The sequence below is a fragment of the Entelurus aequoreus genome, linkage group LG09 (assembly GCF_033978785.1).
Source record: "Entelurus aequoreus isolate RoL-2023_Sb linkage group LG09, RoL_Eaeq_v1.1, whole genome shotgun sequence".
NCBI classification, from domain to species: domain Eukaryota; kingdom Metazoa; phylum Chordata; class Actinopteri; order Syngnathiformes; family Syngnathidae; genus Entelurus; species Entelurus aequoreus.
Window position 1 is genome coordinate 68,032,718 of NC_084739.1, and position 27,531 is coordinate 68,060,248.

At 38.4% G+C, this 27,531-nt stretch overlaps 1 protein-coding gene across 9 annotated transcripts in view; it reads left to right on the forward strand.

The window, feature by feature from the left end:
- ccser2a (coiled-coil serine-rich protein 2a) overlaps positions 1-27,531 on the forward strand; it is a 120,829-nt gene that overhangs the window by 50,196 nt on the left and 43,102 nt on the right. For 6 of the 9 annotated variants that reach the window (XM_062059245.1, XM_062059244.1, XM_062059248.1 and 3 more), the window contains 4 exons: positions 1,250-1,421; positions 7,245-7,316; positions 7,391-7,492; positions 21,156-21,290. In XM_062059245.1, coding sequence (XP_061915229.1) covers positions 1,250-1,421; positions 7,245-7,316; positions 7,391-7,492; positions 21,156-21,290 — 481 coding nt within the window. The remainder of the gene's footprint in view (positions 1-1,249; positions 1,422-7,244; positions 7,317-7,390; positions 7,493-21,155; positions 21,291-27,531) is intronic. The other 3 variants (XM_062059247.1, XM_062059252.1, XM_062059250.1) reach the window with 1 other exon arrangement.

Here is a 27,531-nt window from a genome sequence, read left to right on the forward strand (position 1 = left end):
GATTATTTTAAAGTGTGTCTGACGGATAAAAAACTGGCAATTTGCAATGACTGCAAAGAGTTGGTTATGCGAGGAGGAACCAAAACGTCTTCCTGTTAATACGAGCAATTTTATCTGATTTTCTTTCCATAACTTGAGTTGATTTATTTTGGAAAACCTTGTTACATTGTTTAATGCATCCAGCGGGGCATCACAACAAAATTAGGCATAATAATGTGTTAATTCCACGACTGTATATATCGGTATCGGTTGATATCGGAATCGGTAATTAAGAGTTGGACAATATTGGAATATCGGATATCGGCAAAAAAGCCATTATCGGACATCTCTAATATGTACAGTATATATGTATATATATGTATATGTATATATGTCTTAATTAGATTATCCAAAAAATAGTGCTCGATACCGTGGTAGAGCGTAATATGTATGTGCGGGAAAAAATCACAAGACTATTTCATCTCTACAGGCCTGTTTCATGAGGGGTTACCTCAATCCTCAGGAGAAAATCTCCTGAGGATTGAGGTAACCCCTCATGAAACAGGCCTGTAGAGATGAAATAGTCTTGTGATTTTTTCCCGCACATACATATGTATATGTATATGTATATATATATATTTGTATATTTAAATTTTTTGGATTAGCTGCTAGACAAAATGACCCCTGGGCTAAACGTTAAAAACCCCCGATGATTAGACATAGACTTGGACAAACTTTAGTGATCCACAAGGGAAATTGTTCCACACAGTAGCTCAGTTACAAAGGATGGAAAGGATAAGGATGGACAGGATAATGCACAAAAGAAGAAGGGCACAAAAGGTATAAAGTAGACTAAAACTGTACCATAGTAGCAATATAAAATATAACATATATGTAATATTCTTTATACAGTATATAATATATATAACATATCCCAATGTACAATACTACAGTATATGTAACAGCTGCAGCATAAAATAGAGAGTAGATCCAGCAGAAAATAAACATTATAAAGAAAGAGAGGTAATAGACAGATATCATCTATTGCTGTATGGCCAGTGTTTTATACAGCTGGATGCAGTGCGTAATTAAGGAGTTAAATCAGGCGTATACTTCACGTAACGTCCACAAAAAGCCAAAGAAAAAGCAACCTCACAAGGCGCCGCGTATTTGTGTGACTTTTGAGGCACACGTTTGCCACCTTTTTGTCCAAAATGTGCCTCACATCCTGCCCTTCAGTGTGCTTGACAGCACATTTGCATTCTTCCAGGACACAATCCCCGCAGGGCCTCAAATCTTCAAAGATGTCCCCGCAGGCCGCCCCCTCCGAGGCCAGGCGGCTGTGTCTCGGCGCCTCGCCGGATGAACTCTCGCTGGAACACTTGAGCCAGGACTGCAGCTCGGTCAAGAAGCAGCTGCTCAGGCTGAGGAACCTGCTGCAGGTACGACTCCCGCCTTCCCTGCTCTCTACCTGTGCGCAGCCCTCGCTCGCCCGTCTGCACGCAGAGGCGGAACTGATCAATTGGCGAGCCCATCCGTGTCAGTTGGATCAAAGATGCTGGCTATTTATAAGTCTGCCTTGCAGCTCTCCTCCTCTTCCTAAACTAACTTATCTTGTAGAGATTGAGTCCATCTTCCACTAGGTTATCTAAACACTGTTTTTTACAATGAAGTTGTCACGTTGTGTAAATGGTAAATAAAAAGAGAATACAACAAATCCTTTTCAACTTATATTCAATTGAATAGACTGCAAAGACAAGATATTTCATGTTCACACTGAGAAACTTACTTTTTTTTGGCAAATAATCATGAACTTAGAATTTAATGGCAGCAACACATGTCAAAAAGGCATTTTTACCAGTGTGTTACATGGCCTTTCCTTTTAACAACACTCAGTAAAGGTTTGGGAACTGAGGAGACACATTTTTGAAGTGGTATTCTTTCCCATTCTTGCTTGATGTACAGCTTAAGTTGTTCAACAGTCTCCCTTCTCATATTTTAGCCTTCACACATTTTCAATGTCTGGACTACAGGCAGGCCAGTCTAGTACCCGCACTCTTTTACTATGAAGCCACGCTGTTGTAACGCCTGGCTTGGCATTGTGTTGCTGAAATAAGCAGGGGCGTCCATGATAACAACATATGTTGCTCCAAAAGCTTTATGTACCTTTCAGCATTAATGGTGCCTTCACAGATGTGTAAGTTACCCATGTCTTGGCCACTAATACACCCCCATACCATCACACATGCTGCCTTTTACACTTTCACCCTAGAACAGTCCGGATGGTTCTTTTCCTCTTTACGTCCACAGTTTCCAAAAACAATTTGAAATGTGGACTCGTCAGAACCACAGAACACTTTTCCACTTTGCATCAGTCCATCTTAGATGAGCTCGGGGCCCAGCGAAGCCGGCGGCGTTTCCGGGTGTTGTTGATAAACGGCTGTGGCTTTGCATAGTAGAGTTTTAACTTGCACTTACAGATGTAGCGACCAACTGTAGTTACTGACAGTGGTTTTCTGAAGTTTCTGAGCCCATGTGGTGATATCCTTTACACATTGATGTGGCTTTTTGATGCGGCACCTCCTGAGGGATCCAAGGTGCGTAATATCCTGGCTTACGTGCAGTGATTTCTCCACATTCCCTGAACCTTTTGATGATATTACGGAGCGTAGATGGTGAAATCCCTAAATTCCTTGTTGAGAAATGTTGTTCTTCAACAATTTGCTCAGGCATTTGTTGACAAAGTGGTGACCCTCGCCCCCGTCCTTGTTTGTGAACGACTGAGCATTTCACGGAAGCTGCTTTTATACCCAATCATGGCACCCACCTGTTCCCAATTAGCCCGTTCACCTGTGGGATGTTCCAAATAAGTCCTTGACGAGCACTCCTCGACTTTCTCACTCTTTTTTGCCACTTGTGCCAGCTTTTTTGAAACATGTCGCAGGCATCAAATTCCAAATGAGCTAATATTTGCAAAAAATATCAAAGTTCATCAGTTGGAACGCTAAATATCTTGTCTTTGCGGTCTATTCAATTGAATATAAGTTGAAAAGGATTTGTTGTATTCTCTTTTTATTTAGCATTTACACAACGTGACAACTTCACTGCTTTTGGCTTTTGTATTTCAATTGCAACATCAAGGCCACTTTCTGACCCGCACACTTCCACACACTGTTGTGGAACGTCTGAAGCTTATTTTAAAACGGCTGAAGAATAAAGGATGCTTAGTTTGGCAGTAAAGGGCTCAAAGTGCGCCAACATGCTATCCTCCACGCAACTCCTGTTGGTACACTGATACAAGGCAGCATGGATCCATTCTATGTTGTTGATGCCAAATTCTCAAGCAGCCATCTGAATGACTCACAAGATCAGGCAATGTTTTTCCCTAATAGTCCAAATTGAGCCTCAAGTGGATAGTTTTTTTTCCCCAGACCATTTCGAGATGGCTGTGCCTGAAAACCCCGCTCTATCACGTATCTACACAGTCCTTCCAGGATTTTACAGCATTTTCTTTTGGATTGTTGTGGCCTAAAACGCCTGATTTTCATGGCAGCATTCTCTAAAAGTTGCGGCACAAGTTGAAACGTTTTAAAGCTTTTTTTTTTTTAAACAACATTGCATCTGTTTGTGATTTTATGAATGTGTTATCAGTGTTTTAAGTGTTTTTTGTAACCCCAACCTAGGGTTGTACTACGGTACACCGGTACTAGTATAGTATCACATTACTAATGAATCAAAAACAATACTATACTCTGTTGGAAAAGTACCAATTCCCGGCACGTCGTCACATCATGACATTGCTGGTTTTACGAGCAGAGGAGCATGTTCGGCAGCGCACGCACACAGAGTACTTACAAGCAGACACAGTGTGTAGACAGAAAAGGGAGAATGGACGCATTTTGGTGTAAAAAGTAAAGATAAAGGTGAAGTTATAACACTGAAACACCCTCAGGAAGAGCTGCTTTAAGACATGGCTAGCTAGTTAGCGGCTAACATTCTAAATCACTAATCCTGGCCTCCATGGCGACAAATAAAGTACGTTTCTAACAAGTTTCATTATCACTGCAGGATGAGGAATAGCTAAACATGCTTCACTACACACCGTAGGAGGATACAATCGCTAACTGCTAACACCAAGCTAGCACCCCTGAATGTAAACAAATGCCATGGCTGGATCCGCACCTGACATCCACTCTTGGCTGTATACTTTTAGTGTGGGGACAAGTGTCTCCAATATTGTCCACACCTGTCTCCATCTAAACACAGCAGTGCACTCTTAAACACACGCCGAGAAGCGAGGGGAAAATGACGTTAAACCAAGTATTTGGCTCCTTTTACTCCGAGGGGAAATCTCCGGAGCAAAGTCCGTGTAGTTAGTCCGCCGTGATTATCAAGCCAAATGACGCTAATGCGCATGTGCCTGACTTCCTGTTGCCTAAAATGCATTAATAAATTACGGTTTTGGGGTAATTAAAAAAATTAGACTGTATTACTAACAGTCTGGAATTTTATGGCAAATGATCATTATACCGTTTATTGTTACATCCCTCGTCCATTAACAAGTAAAAAGTCACGGACGGTCACGGCATGTTCTTGCTGTCGATGTTGGTCAAAGTGGTTTTCACCGAGGGCCACATGGCACTTATGTTTGGCCCCAGAGGGCCGCTTCTAACAGTGAATACTATTGTTACACCATTTTTTAATGCATTTTATTAGTAGATTTAAAAAAAAACTAAAATGTAACAAAAATATGGTAAGCTGCAATAATTTCACCTCAAAATGTAGTGTATATTACTGTAAATTGAAAAACAGTACTGCTGTTTTTATGGTAAAAAAAAAAAAGCCAGCTCATTTGCCAGAATTTTACTGTAAAATTATTATTTTTTTTACTGTAAATAAAAAACCCCTGCAATTTTACAGTAAAATTTTGGCACCTGAGATGCCATTTTTTGTATTATTTTTTGTTTTTACCGCAAACCAACAACTGTAGATTTTTCGGTGTATTACTGTAAGTTGAAAAACAGTACTGCTGTTTTTATGGTAAAAAAAAATGAAGCTCGTTGCCAGAATTTTTCACTGTAAAATTGACATTTGTTTTTTTTACTGTAAATAAAAAAACCCTGCAATTTTACAGTAAAATTTTGGCACCTGAGCTGCCAGTTTTTATTTTTATTTTTTATTTTTTACTGCAAACCAACAACTGTAGATTTTTCGGTGTATTACTGTGAATGGAAAAACAGTACTGCTGTTTTTATGGTAAAAAAATGGCAGCTCAGTTGCCAGAATTTTACTGTAAAATTGACATTTGTTTTTTTTACTGTAAATTAAAAAAAAATGCAATTTTACAGTAAAATTTTGGCACCTGAGCTGCCAGTTTGTTTTTTAACCGCAAATCAAACAACTGTAGATTTTTCGGTGTATTACTGTAAATACCAAAACGCCACCACAGTTTACTACAGTAAAAAAGTATTGTTTTCTTTAATTTAGAGAAAAATGCTGTAAAAACCACAGTAAATTTCACAATTTGACCAGGAAATCTATTGCTACTTTTACATTTCACAATTTGATGGATAACTTGCTTTGAAATCATTATTATTAGTATTTATTTCTATTAAAAAAAATGTTTGAATGTTTCATCATATGTTTTTGCATGATTAGACAATATTTAATTAAGCATCAATTGCGATTACATGGCGTAGATATATTTTTTTTCTCCCAAAATAGAAAGAAATAATACATTTAGTAAGACAAGTTACAGTACTTTATTGATACATATTTGTGGAGGTTGCCCTCTAGTGGGTTCCTCAGACCACCGCACACTGCCACACGAGCCCGGATCAGGGTTACAACACTGTTTTATTTTCATGAAACTAGTGCAGGTGTTTTGCTTTCCAGCAAAGTCTTTTCGGTGTCTCGGGTCTCTCTCGCTCTCTCTCGCTTCCACTCCAGCTCCAACAACGTGTCTCATCCCGGCTGCTGCTAATAAAGGCGACAGGTGATTAGATAACAAGGCCCACCTGGGCCATCCACTCACCTGTCGCTGTCTTCGAGGCCGGTCCTGGCACACCCCGTTCCGCGGCAGGCCCGCAGGCCACGCCCCCCCCTCCACAATATTATTTCCAGACTTTCCAGAGCCAAATAAAATGAAGTGGCTTGTTTTTTAGGGCATTACATCAAGTGTTTGCCGTGGTTAAATTCGAGCCCTGATTAGAAAAGCTGTGAATTTATTTAGTTTTTCAATTCCCCCCCAAAAAAAAAAATTTCACATCATCATTATGGGGTATTGTGTGTAGAATTTTGAGGACAAAATGAGCGTATTCCATTCTATAATAAGGCTGTGACATAACACAATGTACCTTGCAGATGCACTGCATGTAGACCATCAGGGTAGAAAGCAGATCATAATATGACTGCCTTTTCAATAAAAGGAGCACGACTATGGAACTCGCTAGCTGACCCTTTGAAAAGTACACCTGCACTTGTCACTTTCAAAAAAAACAAACAATTGTGGCTAGTTGAGCAACAATCGTGTTTCCATGTTTAGTTTTTAATAGTTTTTACTAGTTATCTAGTTTGCACTTTGTCTGTGTTATTATTATTGGCTTATATCTAGTTTGCACTTTGTCTGTATTATTACTATTATCATTATTATCGACTCCTCTTTGCCTTATTCTTTTTATTTTCCTATTTTAATGATGTTAGATCTGTGTTGTTGTTGTTGTTGTTGTTGGGGACAAGTGTTGTAAATTAGCTTTGGCTACAAACACTATAATGCATACATTGGATAAAGGTTTAAGATATCTATGTTTCTGTATCTGTCCCTATTTCAAATAAACCTTTATATATATATATATATATATATATGACTCCATTAAAGCAAAGATGTGAGGCATTTCTGAGAATTTTTGAGAAGTATGTTTTTGTCTGCAAATAATAGCCTAGGCTGCAGCAGAAGACTTCGCTCAAACAAAGAAATGCAGGCTGAGAGTTGATTTGTCCGTGGAATAAGTGGGCTTGTTAGTTTATGCCGGATAAAGAAGATGACCTCCGATCTGCCTCCTGGCTCAAAAAGAAAAACAATTTGATTGCAGCACGTATTGACATTTCTCCTTCGTTGCGGAATAAAGCCAGAACACACTGCGGTTGGCGGAGAGCGAAAGTGTGAAGGAGCACAATTATTCCACCTCACAACACTGCTCTTGAGGCGTGCCCCAGGCGAGTGTCATTGATTGTGTACTTTGTGCCTTTTTTTTGTATACTTGCAGCGTGAGGATCCTGACTTGCCAGCAGCAGATGTTGTCCAGGACGGTGAAGGCAACACCGCCACTGCGGCCCAGGTAGTGAGAAATGTCTTTTTGTCTTTGACTGAATAAGCTGCACTATATATTTCTATATTTATGTGTGTGTGCAGTGTGAAGAGCTGCTGAAGGAGGTGCACATGCTGAGAGAAGAAGTGAGGACCAGGGACAAGACCATAGTTCAGCTGACTCTGCAGTGTCAGCAGCAACACCCGGTAACAAATTCTTCTCTGTTTGTCACTGCAACATTACGCCTTTATACGCTTTTTAAAAAAAAATATTCTACACAGAGGTCAAGATGGCTACTGTTCACATGTGATCCGATACTCAAAAGTACCCATTTTCAGTACTGTTTTATTAAATATCAATTGTTTTTGAGAATAAAAAAATGTTTTTTTGCTGCAAGAGTTAAAAATGAGCTTATTATGATACCGTATTTCCTTGAATAGCCGCAGGGGCGCTAATTAATTTAAAACCTCCTGTCACTCCGGCGCTTACCAGAAGCCTGCGGGATGGCCAAGCATGCGCTAATTATTTTAAAACCTCTTCTCACTCCGGCGCTTACCTTATCATGAAAAGCACATTTAATAAAAAAAAACGTTATTATTGTCTTACCTTTAGGTATAAATGAGTCCATGCCAGCTCCTTTTGAAGAAAAGCATCGATATAGAAGTCGTCCTTATCTTTCTTCAGTTTTAAAAGTCTCTCTGTCTCAAAGGAGATCTTCCTTTTAAGTATTACCTCCTGCTTCGATTGAAAGTCCAGTTTAGAAAACTGTTTTATTTTAGATATGTAATCCTCCATGGTAAAAGTGCAAGCAAACAATGGCTGCGCACTCTTGCTGCCGGTTGTCTTCTTCTGCAGCACTCTTCTGCAGTACCAGCAGTCGCAAGAAGGATCACTAGCGCCCTCTACCACCAGGAGGCGGGAGTCATTTAATGACTCATATTTGACCCGGCGGAAGTGCCAAGCATGCGCTAATTATTTTGCGAAACGAGTTTGACCCGGCTGTAATTCGAGGCATGCGAATACCATATTCAAGGAAATACGGTAATTGCTGTCCAGTTGTTATATCTTGTTTATTTATCATCATATCATCATTTGACAGAAGGACACTGAGTTGCAAGTCCAAGACGTTAGATAATAATAATAATAATAGATTTTATTTGTGAAAGCACTTTACATTGAACAAACAACCTCAAAGTGCTACAGTGCATTTAAAAAACAACCACAAATAGCTGCCCCCAACAAGTAAAATAAGTTGTAAAAAAACTAAAAAAAACTAGAACAGCCTAATAGCTAGAACTAGCACACATATATCTTAAAAAAAAGAAGGGTTTTTTAAGCCTTTTTTAAAAGCATCCACAGTCTGTGGTGCCCTCAGGTGGTCAGGGAGAGCGTTCCAAAGACTGGGAGCAGAAAGCCCGGTCTCCCATAGTTCGGAGCTTTGTCCTCGGAGGTCGGAGGAGGTTAGCCTGTCCGTAGCGGAGGTGTCGTGTGGAGGATTTGGGGGTGAGCAGTTCTTTGAGGTAGAGGGGGGCATTTCCATGGTATAGTGCACTAGATGATATAGTGTATAGTTTATGGTGCTCTAAAAAGTGTTGATACTGTAAGTATTGTACTTTTTATGCACCAGTCGTTTGGTTGTAACGTGCATCTTAGTTGTCATTTTGGAGGTGTTAAAATCGCCGCTGTATATTAGCATCAAGCTAGCGCATTTTTTTGAAAAGCGGAGCCTTGCATTGGAGCGTTTTTTGAGTCAATTTCTTTGTTGACATTGAAAATTGCAACATTAAATGGAGGTAGTTTGGCTGAGTCGGCAAGCGGGCGACAAACGCTAACAGTCTGCCTGCAACATTCCGCCTTTAAACGCTCATTTTTAAACCATTCTTTGTCAGGAAGTCACGCAGAGTTCACATGTGAACCGATACGTTCTCGATTCCTACTGGTACTCAACAGTACCCATTGTCAGTACTGTGTTTTATTAAATATCAATTGTTTTTGAGAATAAAAAACCTCATTGTTTGCTGCAACAGTTAAAAATTAGCTTATTATGATAATTGCTGTCCAGTTGTTATATCTCGTTTATTAATCATCATATCATCATTTGACAGTATGACATTGAGTTGCAAGTCCAAGACGTTAGATAATAATAATAATAATAATAATAGATTTTATTTGAACACTTTACATTGAACAAACAACCTCAAAGTGCTACAGTGCATTAAAAAAACCCAACTACAAATAGCTGCCCCCAACAAGTAAAATAAACAGTAAAAAAATAAATAAAACTAGAACAGCCTAATAGCTAGAACTAGCGCACATATATCTAAAAAAAAAGGCTTTTTTAAAAAGAAGGGTTTTTAAGCCCTTTTTAAAAGCATCCACAGTCTGTGGTGCCCTCAGGTGGTCAGGGAGAGCCTTCCACAGACTGGGAGCGGCGGAGCAGAAAGCCCAATTCCAACTGGTACTCAACAGTACCTATTTTCGGTACTGTGTTTTATTAAATATCAATTGTTTTTGAGAATAAAAAACCTCATTTTTTGCTGCAACAGTTAAAAATGAGCTTATTATGATAATTGCTGTCCAGTTGTTATATCTCGTTTATTTATCATCATATCATCATTTGACAGAATGACACTGAGTTGCAAGTCCAAGACATTAGATAATAATAATAATAAATGTTATTTGTAAAAGCACTTTACATTGAACAAACAACCTCAAAGTGATACAGTGCATTTAAAAAACAACAACCACAAATAGCTGCCCCCAACAAGTAAAATAAATAGTCCAATAGCTAGAACTAGCACACATATATCTAAAAAAGCCCTTTTTTTTTTTTTTTTAAAAAGAAAGGTTTTTAAACCTTTTTTAAAAACATCCACCGTCTGTGGTGCCCTCAGGTGGTCAGGGAGAGCGTTCCACAGACTGGGAGCGGCGGAGCAGAAAGCCCAATTCCAACTGGTACTCAACAGTACCCATTTTCAGTACTGTTTTATTAAATATCAATTGTTTTTGAGAATAAAAAACCTCATTTTTTGCTGCAACAGTTAAAAATGAGCTTATTATGATAATTGCTGTCCAGTTGTTATATCTCGTTTATTAATCATCATATCATCATTTGACAGAATGACACTGAGTTGCAATTCCAAGACATTAGATAATAATAATAATAACTGTTATTTGTAAAAGCACTTTACATTGAACAAACAACCTCAAAGTGCTACAGTGCATTTAAAAAACAACAACCACAAATAGCTGCCCCCAACAAGTAAAATAAATAGTCCAATAGCTAGAACTAGCACACATATATCTAAAAAAGCCCTTTTTTTTTAAAAAAAAGAAAGGTTTTTAAACATTTTTTAAAAACATCCACCGTCTGTGGTGCCCTCAGGTGGTCAGGGAGAGCGTTCCACAGACTGGGAGCGGCGGAGCAGAAAGCCCAATTCCAACTGGTACTCAACAGTACCCATTTTCAGTACTGTGTTTTATTAAATACCAATTGTTTTTGAGAATAAAAAACCTCATTTTTTGCTGCAACAGTTAAAAATGAGCTTATTATGATAATTGCTGTCCAGTTGTTATATCTCGTTTATTAATCATCATATCATCATTTGACAGAATGACACTGAGTTGCAAGTCCAAGACATTAGATAATAATAATAATAAATGTTATTTGTAAATGCACTTTACATTGAACAAACAACCTCAAAGTGCTACAGTGCATTTAAAAAACAACAACCACAAATAGCTGCCCCCAACAAGTAAAATAAATAGTCCAATAGCTAGAACTAGTACACATATATCTAAAAAAGCCCTTTTTTTTAAAAAAAAGAAAGGTTTTTAAACCTTTTTTAAAAACATCCACCGTCTGTGGTGCCCTCAGGTGGTCAGGGAGAGCGTTCCACAGACTGGGAGCGGCGGAGCAGAAAGCCCAATTCCAACTGGTACTCAACAGTACCCATTTTCAGTACTGTGTTTTATTAAATATCAATTGTTTTTGAGAATAAAAAACCTCATTTTTTGCTGCAACAGTTAAAAAGGAGCTTATTATGATAATTGCTGTCCAGTTGTTATATCTCGTTTATTAATCATCATATCATCATTTGACAGAATGACACTGAGTTGCAAGTCCAAGACATTAGATAATAATAATAATAAATGTTATTTGTAAAAGCACTTTACATTGAACAAACAACCTCAAAGTGATACAGTGCATTTAAAAAACAACAACCACAAATAGCTGCCCCCAACAAGTAAAATAAATAGTCCAATAGCTAGAACTAGCACACATATATCTAAAAAAAGCCCTTTTTTTTTTTTTTTTAAAAAGAAAGGTTTTTAAACCTTTTTTAAAAACATCCACCGTCTGTGGTGCCCTCAGGTGGTCAGGGAGAGCCTTCCACAGACTGGGAGCGGCGGAGCAGAAAGCCCAATTCCAACTGGTACTCAACAGTACCCATTTTCAGTACTGTGTTTTATTAAATATCAATTGTTTTTGAGAATAAAAAACCTAATTTTTTGCTGCAACAGTTAAAAATGAGCTTATTATGATAATTGCTGTCCAGTTGTTATATCTCGTTTATTAATCATCATATCATCATTTGACAGAATGACACTGAGTTGCAAGTCCAAGACATTAGATAATAATAATAATAATTATAAATGTTATTTGTAAAAGCACTTTACATTGAACAAACAACCTCAAAGTGCTACAGTGCATTTAAAAAACAACAACCACAAATAGCTGCCCCCAACAAGTAAAATAAATAGTCCGATAGGTAGAACTAGCACACATATATCTAAAAAAGCCCTTTTTTTTAAAAAAAAGAAAGGTTTTTAAACCTTTTTTAAAAACATCCACCGTCTGTGGTGCCCTCAGGTGGTCAGGGAGAGCGTTCCACAGACTGGGAGCAGCGGAGCAGAAAGCCCAATTCCTACTAGTACCCATTTCAGTACTGTGTTTTATTAAATATCAATTGTTTTTGAGACTAAAACCTCAAAATCGACACATTACACTGGTTTTGAAGGTGAACACTAGCAAAATGGCCCCCCGCGTCATCCTTTTATTTTGCCAGGGGAAAACATTTGGGCACCCCTGCTTTAAGGTAAAGGAGCACGTGCGGTCAAAATAAATCGCGTGATCAATCTGTGCTCGTGCACGATTAACGCGATAATTTTTTGGGGTATTTAATTTGACAGCCGTAATCAGAACACTGATGGATCGCGTGAATGAAAATGTAGACAGTTTGCATGGTGAAGAAGAAGAAAGCAAGCTAGCAGCAACCTCCGTTCTGTTTGCTTTTAGCAGCCGTCTTGAAGACACTCTCCTTGTTAGCCAAACACCCGTATGCCACACTGACATTATTCAAATCCACCGCGTCGCGTCCACAAATACCCAAAATGTCAAAGCCAGGCCTCCCAATTAAAGCTTGCACCCGCCCAGCTGGGCACAATATTGCTGCACCCCCGCCCCCACCCCCGTTCCACCACGCTATTTATTGCATATGGAGGCAGACGCGGGGTAAAAGAAAATATATATGATTATATTAGCTTCTTCATCCCTAGGTGAGAATCTACCACCTACCTTTGGAGGGGGAAAAAGAAGGTTTTTTGGGAAGGGCTGTTTCAAATTGCCTGTCATCCCCTGCAAAAAAAAAGCTTGTTTATTTGGCCTTGAAATTGGCTGCATGAAGTTTTCAGTAAAGCTGGCATAAAACTGTGACTTCCTGTCGGCCGCAGAGCCAACTTGTCCAGTCCACAGCTTTGAGATTTACTGCCACAAAGTTGCCAACCAAATGATTCATTAGTCCATTAATAAGTTACTCTTGTGGAAGCTACATTTTTCTCTGAGGTTGTATAATAAGTTGACCATCAAAATATTCGTAGTCGACTAATCCTTAAGATAGTCATTACTAGTCGAGACTCAAAAGGTCATTATTGGCTTTAAACATATGTTTATTATTGTCATTTAGTCCTTAAATAAAATAGTGAACATACTGGACAACTTGTCTTTTAGTAGTAAGTAAACAAACAAAGTGTCAGAATAATTGTATCTGAGTTATCACAAAACTTTGTGTTGCCATGAGTTCCCGGCGAGCGGACAAAAGCTGTCTTTGATCTTACCAAGCAAAAGGCTTGTCAGACTCCACTGTGTAGGATGGGAAGCGACATGAAGGTGTCTGTTTCTTTGATGTATTGTAATCAAAGGCGATGGCTGTTTACGACCCCCCTCCCTTAGAAACAGCTGTTGCCATGTAGTCAGGGAAAGTCCAAATAAAAGAGGAGGCGTACAATCTTTCGTCAGAGCGTGGCGGGACACTGTACAAGGGTACAGGTCTACGCGTTTCTAAATTAGTCATGCAGGCCACTAGGGGCGCCCCAACGCATGATTTACTCAACGACGGACAACAGATTTGTCAAAAGTACGAACCTTATATAGGCAAAAACGGACAAATAGGGTGTCATAATATTGTATTGAACCGAGGGTTGTCCCGATACCAATATTTTGGTACCGGTACCATAATGTATTTTGATACTTTTCTAAATAAAGGGGACTGCAAAAAAATTTAATTATTGTCTTTATTTGAACAAAAAATTTTTAGTGTACATGAAGCATATGTTTATTATTGTCATTTAGTCCTTAAATAAAATAGTGAACATACTAGACAACTTGTCTTTTAGTAGTAAGTGAACAAACAAAGTGTCAGAATAATTGTATCTAAGTTATCACAAAACTTTGTGTTGCCATGAGTTCCCGGCGAGCGGACAAAAGCTGTCTTTGATCTTACCAAGCAAAAGGCTTGTCAAACTCCACTGTGTAGGATGGGAAGCGACATGAATGTGTCGGTTTCTTTGATGTATTGTAATCAAAGGCGATGGCTGTTTACGACCCCCCTCCCTTAGAAACAGCTGTTGCCATGTAGTCAGGGAAAGTCCAAATAAAAGAGGAGGCGTACAATCTTTCGTCAGAGCGTGGCGGGACACTGTGCAAGGGTACAGGTCTACGCGTTTCCAAATTAGTCATGCAGGCCACTAGGGGCGCCCCAACGCATGATTTACTCAACGACGGACAACAGATTTGGCAAAAGTACGAACCTTACATAGGCAAAAACGGACAAATAGGGTGTCATAATATTGTATTGAACCGAGGGTTGTCCCGATACCAATATTTTGGTACCGGTACCATAATGTATTTTGATACTTTTCTAAATAAAGGGGACCGCAAAAAAATTTCATTATTGTCTTTATTTGAACAAAAAATGTTTAGTGTACATGAAACATATGTTTATTATTGTCATTTAGTCCTTAAATAAAATAGTGAACATACTAGACAACTTGTCTTTTAGTAGTAAGTAAACAAACAAAGTGTCAGAATAATTGTATCTAAGTTATCACAAAACTTTGTGTTGCCATGAGTTCCCGGCGAGCGGACAAAAGCTGTCTCTGATCTTACCAATCAAAAGGCTTGTAAAACTCCACTGTGTAGGATGGGAAGCGACATGAAGGTGTCGGTTTCTTTGATGTATTGTAATCAAAGGCGATGGCTGTTTACGACCCCCCTCCCTTAGAAACAGCTGTTGCCATGTAGTCAGGGAAAGTCCAAATAAAAGAGGAGGCGTACAATCTTTCGTCAGAGCGTGGCGGGACACTGTGCAAGGGTACAGGTCTACGCGTTTCCAAATTAGTCATGCAGGCCACTAGGGGCGCCCCAACGCATGATTTACTCAACGACGGACAACAGATTTGGCAAAAGTACGAACCTTACATAGGCAAAAACGGACAAATAGGGTGTCATAATATTGTATTGAACCGAGGGTTGTCCCGATACCAATATTTTGGTACCGGTACCATAATGTATTTTGATACTTTTCTAAATAAAGGGGACCGCAAAAAAATGTCATTATTGTCTTTATTTGAACAAAACATTTTTAGTGTACATGAAACATATGTTTATTATTGTCATTTAGTCCTTAAATAAAATAGTGAACATACTAGACAACTTGTCTTTTAGTAGTAAGTAAACAAAGTGTCAGAGAATAATTATATCTAAGTTATCACAAAACTTTGTGTTGCCATGAGTTCCCGGCGAGCGGACAAAAGCTGTCTCTGATCTTACCAAGCAAAAGGCTTGTCAAACTCCACTGTGTAGGATGGGAAGCGACATGAAGGTGTCGGTTTCTTTGATGTATTGTAATCAAAGGCGATGGCTGTTTACGACCCCCATCCCTTTAGAAACAGCTGTTGCCATGTAGTCAGGGAAAGTCCAAATAAAAGAGGAGGCGTACAATCTTTCGTCAGAGCGTGGCGGGACACTCTGCAAGGGTACAGGTCTACGTGTTTCCAAATTAGTCATGCAGGCCACTAGGGGCGCCCCAACGCATGATTTACTCAACGACGGACAACAGATTTGGCAAAAGTACGAACCTTACATAGGCAAAAACGGACAAATAGGGTGTCATAATATTGTATTGAACCGAGGGATGTCCCAATACCAATATTTTGGTACCGGTACCATAATGTATTTTGATACTTTTCTAAATAAAGGGGACCGCAAAAAAATTTCATTATTGTCTTTATTTGAACAAAAAAATTTTAGTGTACATGAAACATATGTTTATTATTGTCATTTAGTCCTTAAATAAAATAGTGAACATACTAGACAACTTGTCTTTTAGTAGTAAGTAAACAAACAAAGTGTCAGAATAATTGTATCTAAGTTATCACAAAACATTGTGTTGCCATGAGTTCCCGGCGAGCGGACAAAAGCTGTCTCTGATCTTACCAATCAAAAGGCTTGTCAAACTCCACTGTGTAGGATGGGAAGCGACATGAAGGTGTCTGTTTCTTTGATGTATTGTAATCAAAGGCAATGGCTGTTTACGACCCCCCTCCCTTTATAAACAGCTGTTGCCATGTAGTCAGGGAAAGTCCAAATAAAAGAGGAGGCGTACAATCTTTCGTCAGAGCGTGGCGGGACACTGTACAAGGGTACAGGTCTACGCGTTTCCAAATTAGTCATGGAGGCCACTAGGGGCGCCCCAACGCATGATTTACTCAACGACGGACAACAGATTTGTCAAAAGTACGAACCTTATATAGGCAAAAACGGACAAATAGGGTGTCATAATATTGTATTGAACCGAGGGTTGTCCCGATACCAATATTTTGGTACCGGTACCATAATGTATTTTTATACTTTTCTAAATAAAAGGGACCGCAAAAAAATGTCATTATTGTCTTTATTTGAACAAAACATTTTTAGTGTACATGAAACATATGTTTATTATTGTCATTTAGTCCTTAAATAAAATAGTGAACATACTAGACAACTTGTCTTTTAGTAGTAAGTAAACAAACAAAGTGTCAGAATAATTGTATCTAAGTTATCACAAAACTTTGTGTTGCCATGAGTTCCCGGCGAGCGGACAAAAGCTGTCTTTGATCTTACCAATCAAAAGGCTTGTAAAACTCCACTGTGTAGGATGGGAAGCGACATGAAGGTGTCTGTTTCTTTGATGTATTGTAATCAAAGGCAATGGCTGTTTACGACCCCCCTCCCTTTAGAAACAGCTGTTGCCATGTAGTCAGGGAAAGTCCAAATAAAAGAGGAGGCGTACAATCTTTCGTCAGAGCGTGGCGGGACACTGTACAAGGGTACAGGTCTACGCGTTTCCAAATTAGTCATGGAGGCCACTAGGGGCGCCCCAACGCATGATTTACTCAACGACGGACAACAGATTTGGCAAAAGTACGAACCTTACATAGGCAAAAATGGACAAATAGGGTGTCATAATATTGTATTGAACCGAGGGTTGTTCCGATACCAATATTTTGGTACCGGTACCATAATGTATTTTGATACTTTTCTAAATAAAGGGGACCGCAAAAAAATGTCATTATTGTCTTTATTTGAACAAAACATTTTTAGTGTACATGAAACATATGTTTATTATTGTCATTTAGTCCTTAAATAAAATAGTGAACATACTAGACAACTTGTCTTTTAGTAGTAAGTAAACAAACAAAGTGTCAGAATAATTGTATCTAAGTTATCACAAAACTTTGTGTTGCCATGAGTTCCCGGCGAGCGGACAAAAGCTGTCTTTGATCTTACCAATCAAAAGGCTTGTCAAACTCCACTGTGTAGGATGGGAAGCGACATGAAGGTGTCGGTTTCTTTGATGTATTGTAATCAAAGGCGATGGCTGTTTACAACCCCCCTCCCTTTAGAAACAGCTGTTGCCATGTAGTCAGGGAAAGTCCAAATAAAAGAGGAGGCGTACAATCTTTCGTCAGAGCGTGGCGGGACACTGTGCAAGGGTACAGGTCTACGCGTTTCCAAATTAGTCATGCAGGCCACTAGGGGCGCCCCAACGCATGATTTACTCAACGACGGACAACAGATTTGGCAAAAGTACGAACCTTACATAGGCAAAAACGGACAAATAGGGTGTCGTAATATTGTATTGAACCGAGGGTTGTCCCGATACCAATATTTTGGTACCGGTACCATAATGTATTTTGATACTTTTCTAAATAAAGGGGACCGCAAAAAAATTTCATTATTGTCTTTATTTGAACAAAAATTTTTTAGTGTACATGAAACATATGTTTATTATTGTCATTTAGTCCTTAAATAAAATAGTGAACATACTAGACAACTTGTCTTTTAGTAGTAAGTAAACAAAGTGTCAGAGAATAATTATATCTAAGTTAACACAAAGCTTTGTGTTGCCATGAGTTCCCGGCGAGCGGACAAAAGCTGTCTCTGATCTTACCAAGCAAAAGGCTTGTCAAACTCCACTGTGTAGGATGGGAAGCGACATGAAGGTGTCGGTTTCTTTGATGTATTGTAATCAAAGGCGATGGCTGTTTACGACCCCCCTCCCTTTAGAAACAGCTGTTGCCATGTAGTCAGGGAAAGTCCAAATAAAAGAGGAGGCGTACAATCTTTCGTCAGAGCGTGGCGGGACACTGTGCAAGGTTACAGGTCTACGCGTTTCCAAATTAGTCATGCAGGCCACTAGGGGCGCCCCAACGCATGATTTACTCAACGACGGACAACAGATTTGGCAAAAGTACGAACCTTACATAGGCAAAAACGGACAAATAGGGTGTCATAATATTGTATTGAACCGAGGGTTGTCCCGATACCAATATTTTGGTACCGGTACCAAAATGTATTTTGATACTTTTCTAAATAAAGTGGACCGCAAAAAAATAATGTTAGGGTACATGAAACATATGTTTATTATTGTCATTTAGTCCTTAAATAAAATAGACAACTTGTCTTTTAGTAGTAAGTAAACAAACAAAGACTCCTAATTAGTCTGCTGACGTATGCAGTAACATATTGTGTCATTTATACACCTATTATTTTGTACACGTTATGAGGGACAAACTGTAAAAATTGATTATTAATCTACTTGTTCATTTACTGTTAATATCTGCTTATTTTCTGTTTTAACATGTTCTATCTACACTTCTGTTAAAATGTAATAATCACTTATTCTTCTCTTCTTTGATACTTGACATTAGTTTTGGATGATACCACACATTTAGGTATGGATCCGATACCAAGTAGTTACAGGATCATACATTGGTCATATTCAAAGTCCTCATGTGTCCAGGGACGTATTTACTGACTTTATAAACATTATTTGAATTTTAAAAAAAAGAAACAATTTAATAGTTGTAGTATTGACTTGATACACTCTTGTACTTGGTATCATTACAGTGGATGTCAGGTGTAGATCCACCCATGGCATTTGTTTACATTGTGACGCTATCGTATCCTCCTACGCTGTGTAGTGAAGCATGTTTAGCTATTCCTCCTCCTCCGGTGATAATGCTACTGTAAAAAACTTACTTTATTTGTCGCCATGGAGGCCAGGATTAGTGATTTAGATGTAGCTAAAACACTGTTAGCCGCTAGCTAGCTAGCCATGTCTTAAAGCACCTCTTCCTGAGGGTGTTTCAGTGTTATAACTTCACCTTTATCTTTACTTTTTACACCAAAAATGCGTCCATTCTCCCTTTTCTGTCTCCACACTGTGTCTGCTTGTAAGTACTCGGTGTGTGTGCGCTGCCCAACATGCTCCTCTGCTCCTAAAACCAGCAAGTTTAAAAAAGTTAAAGTACCAATGATTGTCACACGCACACACACTAGGTGTGGTGAAATTATCCTCTGCATTTGACCCGTCACCCTTGATCACCCCTCTGGGAGGCGAGGGGAGCAGTGAGCGGCAGCGGTGGCCGCGCCCGGGAATCATTTTTGGTGATTTAACCCCCAATTCCAAGCCTTGATGCAGAGTGCCAAGCAGGGAGGTAATGGCTCCCATTTTTATAGTCTTTGGTATGACTCGGCCGGGGTTTGAACTCACGACCTACCCATCTCAGGGCGGACACTCTAACCACTAAGCCACTGAGTCACGAGGTGACGACGTTAAAAAAAAAAAAATATGGCAAACCGGTACTTTTCAAACAGCGTATAGTACCGTTTTTAATTCATTAGTACTGCGATACTATACTAGTACCGGTATACCCTATATCAGTGGTCCCCAACCTTTTTGTAGCTGCGGACCGGTCAACGCTTGAAAATTTGTCCCACGGACCGGTGGGGGGTGGGGGGGAGTGTATTTAAAAAAAAAAAAAAAAAAAATATATATATATTTTTTAATTTTTTAACATAAATAAATAATAAATAAATACAATCATGTGTGCTTACGGACTGTATCCCTGCAGAATGTATTGATCTATATTGATATATAATGTATATATTGTGTTTTTTATGTTGATTTCATAAAAAAAAAAAAAAATTAAAAATTTTTTTTTTTTTTTTTAAATTTCTTGTGCGGCCCGGTACCGGTCCGCGGCCCGGTGGTTGGGGACCACTGCCATATATGGTCCCCAACCTTTTTGTAGCTGCGGACCGGTCAACGCTTGACAATTTGTCCCACGGACCGGTTATTTAAAAAAAATAAAAATAATAATACAATCATGTGTGCTTACGGACTGTATCCCTGCAGACTGTATTGATCTATATTGATATAAATGTATATATTGTGTTTTTTATGTTGATTTCATTAAAAAAAAAAAAAAAAAAAGTATTATTATTATTATTTTTTTAAAAATTTAATTCTTGTGCGGCCTGGTACCAGTCGGTCCGCACAAAAATTTAAAAAAAAATTCTTGTGCGGCCCGGTACCAATCGGTCCGCGGGGTGGTTGGGGACCACTGCCCTATATGGCAGTGGTCCCCAACCTTTTTGTAGCTGCGGACCGGTCAACGGGGAGGGGGGGGGGGGGGTGTATTTAAAAAATAAATAAATACAATCATGTGTGCTTACGGACTGTATCCCTGCAGACTGTATTGATCTATATTGATATAAATGTATATATTGTGTTTTTTATGTTGATTTCATTAAAAAAAAAAAAAATAAAAAAATTTTTTTTTTTTTTAAATTCTTGTGCGGCCCGGTACCAGTCGGTCCGCGGACCGGTACCGGGCCGCGGCCCGGTGGTTGGGGACCACTGCTATATGGGACTTTTAAATTCCTTTTTTTAGAGCGACACAAAGTCCACTGATTGCTGTACAATGGCTGTAGTGTGTGGGTGGCTCCCTGCTGTGTTTCAACATCATAATACTCCCACTTGACCCCAGCTTGGCACAGGAGTGCGTAGTTAAAAGTAGCTCAGACTGAACAGCATATCCAATGATGAGATTTCAGGCTCTACATAATTCAACAGAGGAGCTTCCAAAACACCAAAGACCGCTTTGCTGCGACTCGATTAAAAGATTATTCTTTGCCTCTCAGCTAATTATGACTTAGGTTGAAGTCTAATATTCCACCATTCATGTTCCCGTTTCCTTCAGCTGGCTCCGGTGCAATGTCAGTGTCACCAGCAGAGGGCGCCCTCGCTGCTGCTGCAACCGCCCGCCCACCAGCGCCACGACAAGGCCACCCAGACCCACTGGAGACCGCCCGGCCACCCTGTGAGTCTCGCCCAGGTGCGCTTTCTCTTTTCAAAGCTCAGTGGCTGAGTCACTGGTCTAACTTCCTGTTTGGCCGCCGTGCTCGGCGACGACCTCCCCGCGCCGAGGACACTTTATGAGCGTGTCAGCTGCCCTGTCACTCCGCCTCGCACTTTTAATAGCCGGGGCGAGTGTTGTTGTTGGAAGTGTAAGAGTGATGGAGCTATAATTCTATAATAAGCCTATCATTTTAGCAAACCCTTTCCTCCATAGTCAGCCTGCCTGGGATGGACTGGGCAGGCTTCCTCACCACACTAGTTTTTTTTCTTTTAAAGCACACTCCACATTTTTTTGGGGTCTAAATGAAGCATTTTCAAGTATAAAATGGCAAAATGAGCTAACAGTACTTAAGTAGTATAAATGAGACACTGTTGAATATCGTGGCCACTGATTGGCTCAGCCTCAGGCAGCATTACTGTAGAATAGAATAGAGTTTTATTGTCATTATTACAGTGAACAGGTTTAAAGAACAACACAATTGGAGCAGATCCACTAAGGTGCATACTAGGGATGTCCGATAATGGCTTTTTGCCGATATCCGATATTCCGATATTGTCCAACTCTTTAATTACCGATACCGATATCAACCGATATATGCAGTCGTGGAATTAACACATTATTATGCCTAATTTGGACAACCAGGTATGGTGAAGATAAGGTACTTTTTAAAAAAATTAGTAAAATAAGATAAATAAATTAAAAACATTTTCTTGAATAAAAAAGAAAGTACAACAATATAAAAACAGTTACATAGAAACTAGTAATGAATGAAAATGAGTAAAATGAACTGTTAAAGGTTAGTACTATTAGTGGAGCAGCAGCACGCACAATCATGTGTGCTTACGGACTGTATCCCTTGCAGACTGTATTGATATATATTGATATATAATGTAGGAAGCAGAATATTAATAACAGAAAGAAACAACCCTTTTGTGTGAATGAGTGTAAATGGGGGAGGGAGGTTTTTTGAGTTGGTGCACTAATTGTAAGTGTATCTTGTGTTTTTTATGTGGATTTAATAAAAAAAAACAAAAAAAAAAACGATACCGACAATAAAAAAACTGATACCGATAATTTCGGATATTACATTTTAACGCATATATCAGCCATCTCTAGTGCATACACAATAATTTAGTAATATAAATAGTAAAAAAGATTAAAAAAAGAAGATATGTATCTATATATATGTGACAGGACTGTCTCAGAAAATTAGAATATTGTGATAAAGTCCTTTATTTTCTGTAATGCAATTAAAAAAACAAAAATGTCATACATTCTGGATTCGTTACACATCAACTGAAATATTGCAAGCCTTTTATTATTTTAATATCGCTGAGTATGGCATACAGCTTAAGAAAACTCAAAAATCCCATCTCAAAAAATGAGAATATTTCCTCAGACCGAGTAAAAAAATAAAGATTTATAACAGCAAAACAAAATCAAACATTTGAAAATGTCAATGAATGCACTCAGTACTTGGTTGGGAATCCTTTTGCACGGATTACTGCATCAATGCGGCGTGGCATGGAGGCAATCAGCCTAGTTGACGATCAAAATGTTTGTAGTCGACTAATCGTTAAGGTAGTCAATGACTAGTTGCCGATCAAAATGTTCGTAGCTGATTAATCGTTAAGATAGTCGATGACTAGTTGACGATCAAAATGTTTGTTGTCGACTAATCATTAAGGTAGTCGATGAATAGTTGACGATCCAAATGTTCGTAGTTGACTAATCGTTAAGATAGTCGACGATCAAAATGTTTGTCGTCGATTAATCATTAAGGTAGTCGATGACTAGTTGACGATCAAAATGTTTGTCGTCGACTAATCATTAAGGTAGTCAATGACTGGTTGACGATCAAAATGATCGTAGTTGACTAATCATTAACGTAGTCGATGACTAGTTGACGATCAAAATGTTCGTAGTTAACTAATCGTTAAGATAGTCGACGATCAAAATGTTCATAGTTTACTAATCGTTAAGATAGTCGATGACTAGTTGACGATCAAAATGTTCGTAGTCGGCTAATCATTAAGGTAGTCGATGACTAGTTGACGATCAAAATGATCGTAGTTGACTAATCATTAAGGTAGTCGATGACTAGTTGACGATCAAAATGTTCGTAGTTGACTAATCGTTAAGATAGTCGATGACTAGTTGAAAATTCAAAATGATCGTAGTTGACTAATCCTTAAGGTAGTCGATGACTAGTTGACGATCAAAATGTTCGTAGTTGACTAATCATTAAGGTAGTCAATGACTAGTTGACGCTCAAAATGTTCGTAGTTGACTAATCGTTAAGATAATCGATGACTAGTTGACAATTCAAAATGATCATAGTTGACTAATCATTAAGGTAGTCGATGACTAGTTGACGATCAAAATGTTCATAGTTGACTAATCGTTAAGATAGTCGACGATCAAAATGTTTGTCGTCGATTAATCGTTGAGGTAGTCGATGAGTAGTTGACGATCCAAATGTTTGTCGTCGACTAATCATTAAGGTAGTCGACGATCAAAATGTTCGTAGTTGACTAATCATTAAGGTAGTCGATGACTAGTTGACGATCAACATGTCCGTAGTTAACTAATCGTTAAGATAGTCAACGATCAAAATGTTCGTAGTTGACTAATCGTTAAAATAGTCGATGACTAGTTGACGATCATAATGTTCATAGTCGGCTAATCATTAAGGTAGATGATGACTAGTTGACGACCAAAATGTTTGTTGTCGACTAATCATTAAGGTAGTCAATGACTAGTTGATGATCAAAATGATCGTAGTTGACTAATTGTTAAGATAGTCGATGACTAGTTGATGATCAAAATGATCGTAGTTGACTAATCATTAAGGTAGTTGATGACTAGTCGACAATCAAAATGTTCGTAGTTGACTAATCGTTAAGATAGTCGACGATCAAAATGTTTGTCGTCGATTAATCGTTAAGGTAGTCGATGACTAGTTGACGATCAAAATGTTTGTCGTCGATTAATCATTAAGGTAGTCGACGATCAAAATGTTCGTAGTTGACTAATCATTAAGGTAGTCGATGACTAGTTGACGATCAAAATGTTCGTAGTTAACTAATCGTTAAGATAGTCGACGATCAAAATGTTCGTAGTTTACTAATCGTTAAGATAGTCGATGACTAGTTGACGATCAAAATGTTCGTAGTCGGCTAATCATTAAGGTAGTCGATGACTAGTTGACGATCAAAATGTTCGTAGTTGACTAATCGTTAAGATAGTCGATGACTAGTTGACGATCAAAATGTTCGTAGTTGACTAATCGTTAAGATAGTCGATGACTAGTTGACAATTCAAAATGATCGTAGTTGACTAATCATTAAGGTAGTCGATGACTAGTTGACGATCAAAATGTTCATAGTTGACTAATCGTTAAGATAGTCGACGATCAAAATGTTTGTCGTCGACTAATTGTTAAGATAGTCGATGACTAGTTGACGATCAAAATGTTCATAGTTGACTAATCGTTAAGATAGTCGACGATCAAAATGTTTGTCGTCGACTAATTGTTAAGATAGTCGATGACTAGTTGACGATCAAAATGTTCGTAGTGGACTAAGACCATTCATCAATAGTATAATACAAAATACGGTAGTTAGAGTTGCCCAATTATAGGATAAAAAATGGCATTTGAAATGGGACATTTTGTGTGTTGTTAGTTTTTGAGTGAATATTGCCAACATTGAGTGACATTGTTTCAACACAACACAAACATTGAGTGAAATTGTTTCAACACAAACATTGAGTGACATTGTTTCAACACAACACAAACACTGAGTGACATTGTTTCAACACAACACAAACATTGAGTGACATTGTTTCAACACAAACACTGAGTGACATTGTTTCAACACAACACAAACATTGAGTGACATTGTTTCAACACAACACAAACATTGAGTGACATTGTTTCAACACAACACAAACACTGAGTGACATTGTTTCAACACAACACAAACACTGAGTGAAATTGTTTCAACACAACACAAACACTGATTGACATTGTTTCAACACAACACAAACACTGAGTGACATTGTTTCAACACAACACAAACACTGAGTGACATTGTTTCAACACAACACAAACACTGAGTGACATTGTTTCAACACAACACAAACATTGAGTGACATTGTTTCAACACAACACAAACATTGAGTGACATTGTTTCAACACAACACAAACACTGAGTGACATTGTTTCAACACAACACAAACACTGAGTGACATTGTTTCCACACAACACAAACACTGAGTGACATTGTTTCAACACAACACAAACATTGAGTGACATTGTTTCAACACAACACAAACATTGAGTGACATTGTTTCAACACAACACAAACACTGAGTGACATTGTTTCAACACAACACAAACATTGAGTGACATTGTTTCAACACAAACACTGAGTGACATTGTTTCAACACAACACAAACATTGAGCGACATTGTTTCAACACAACACAAACATTGAGTGACATTGTTTCAACACAACACAAACACTGAGTGACATTGTTTCAACACAACACAAACACTGAGTGACATTGTTTCAACACAACACAAACACTGAGTGACATTGTTTCAACACAACACAAACACTGAGTGACATTGTTTCAACACAACACAAACACTGAGTGACATTGTTTCAACACAACACAAACACTGAGTGACATTGTTTCAACACAACACAAACATTGAGTGACATTGTTTCAACACAACACAAACATTGAGTGACATTGTTTCAACACAACACAAACACTGAGTGACATTGTTTCAACACAACACAAACACTGAGTGACATTGTTTCAACACAACACAAACACTGAGTGACATTGTTTCAACACAACACAAACATTGAGTGACATTGTTTCAACACAACACAAACATTGAGTGACATTGTTTCAACACAACACAAACATTGAGTGACATTGTTTCAACACAACACAAACACTGAGTGACATTGTTTTAACACAACACAAACATTGAGTGACATTGTTTCAACACAACACAAACACTGAGTGACATTGTTTCAACACAACACAAACACTGAGTGACATTGTTTCAACACAACACAAACACTGAGTGACATTGTTTCAACACAACACAAACATTGAGTGACATTGTTTCAACACAACACAAACATTGAGTGACATTGTTTCAACACAACACAAACATTGAGTGACATTGTTTCAACACAACACAAACATTGAGTGACATTGTTTCAACACAACACAAACACTGAGTGACATTGTTTCAACACAACACAAACATTGAGTGACATTGTTTCAACACAACATTGAGTGACATTGTTACAACACAAACACTGAGTGACATTGTTTCAACACAACACAAACATTGAGTGACATTGTTTCAACACAACACAAACACTGAGTGACATTGTTTCAACACAAACACTGAGTGACATTGTTTCAACACAACACAAACATTGAGTGACATTGTTTCAACACAACACAAACACTGAGTGACATTGTTTCAACACAACACAAACACTGAGTGACATTGTTTCAACACAACACAAACACTGAGTGACATTGTTTCAACACAACACAAACATTGAGTGACATTGTTTCAACACAACACAAACATTGAGTGACATTGTTTCAACACAACACAAACATTGAGTGACATTGTTTCAACACAACACAAACATTGAGTGACATTGTTTCAACACAACACAAACACTGAGTGACATTGTTTCAACACAACACAAACACTGAGTGACATTGTTTCAACACAACACAAACATTGAGTGACATTGTTTCAACACAAACACTGAGTGACATTGTTTCAACACAACACAAACACTGAGTGACATTGTTTCAACACAACACAAACATTGAGTGACATTGTTTCAACACAAACACTGAGTGACATTGTTTCAACACAACACAAACATTGAGTGACATTGTTTCAACACAACACAAACATTGAGTGACATTGTTTCAACACAACACAAACATTGAGTGACATTGTTTCAACACAACACAAACATTGAGTGACATTGTTTCAACACAACACAAACACTGAGTGACATTGTTTCAACACAACACAAACACTGAGTGACATTGTTTCAACACAACACAAACACTGAGTGACATTGTTTCAACACAACACAAACATTGAGTGACATTGTTTCAACACAAACACTGAGTGACATTGTTTCAACACAACA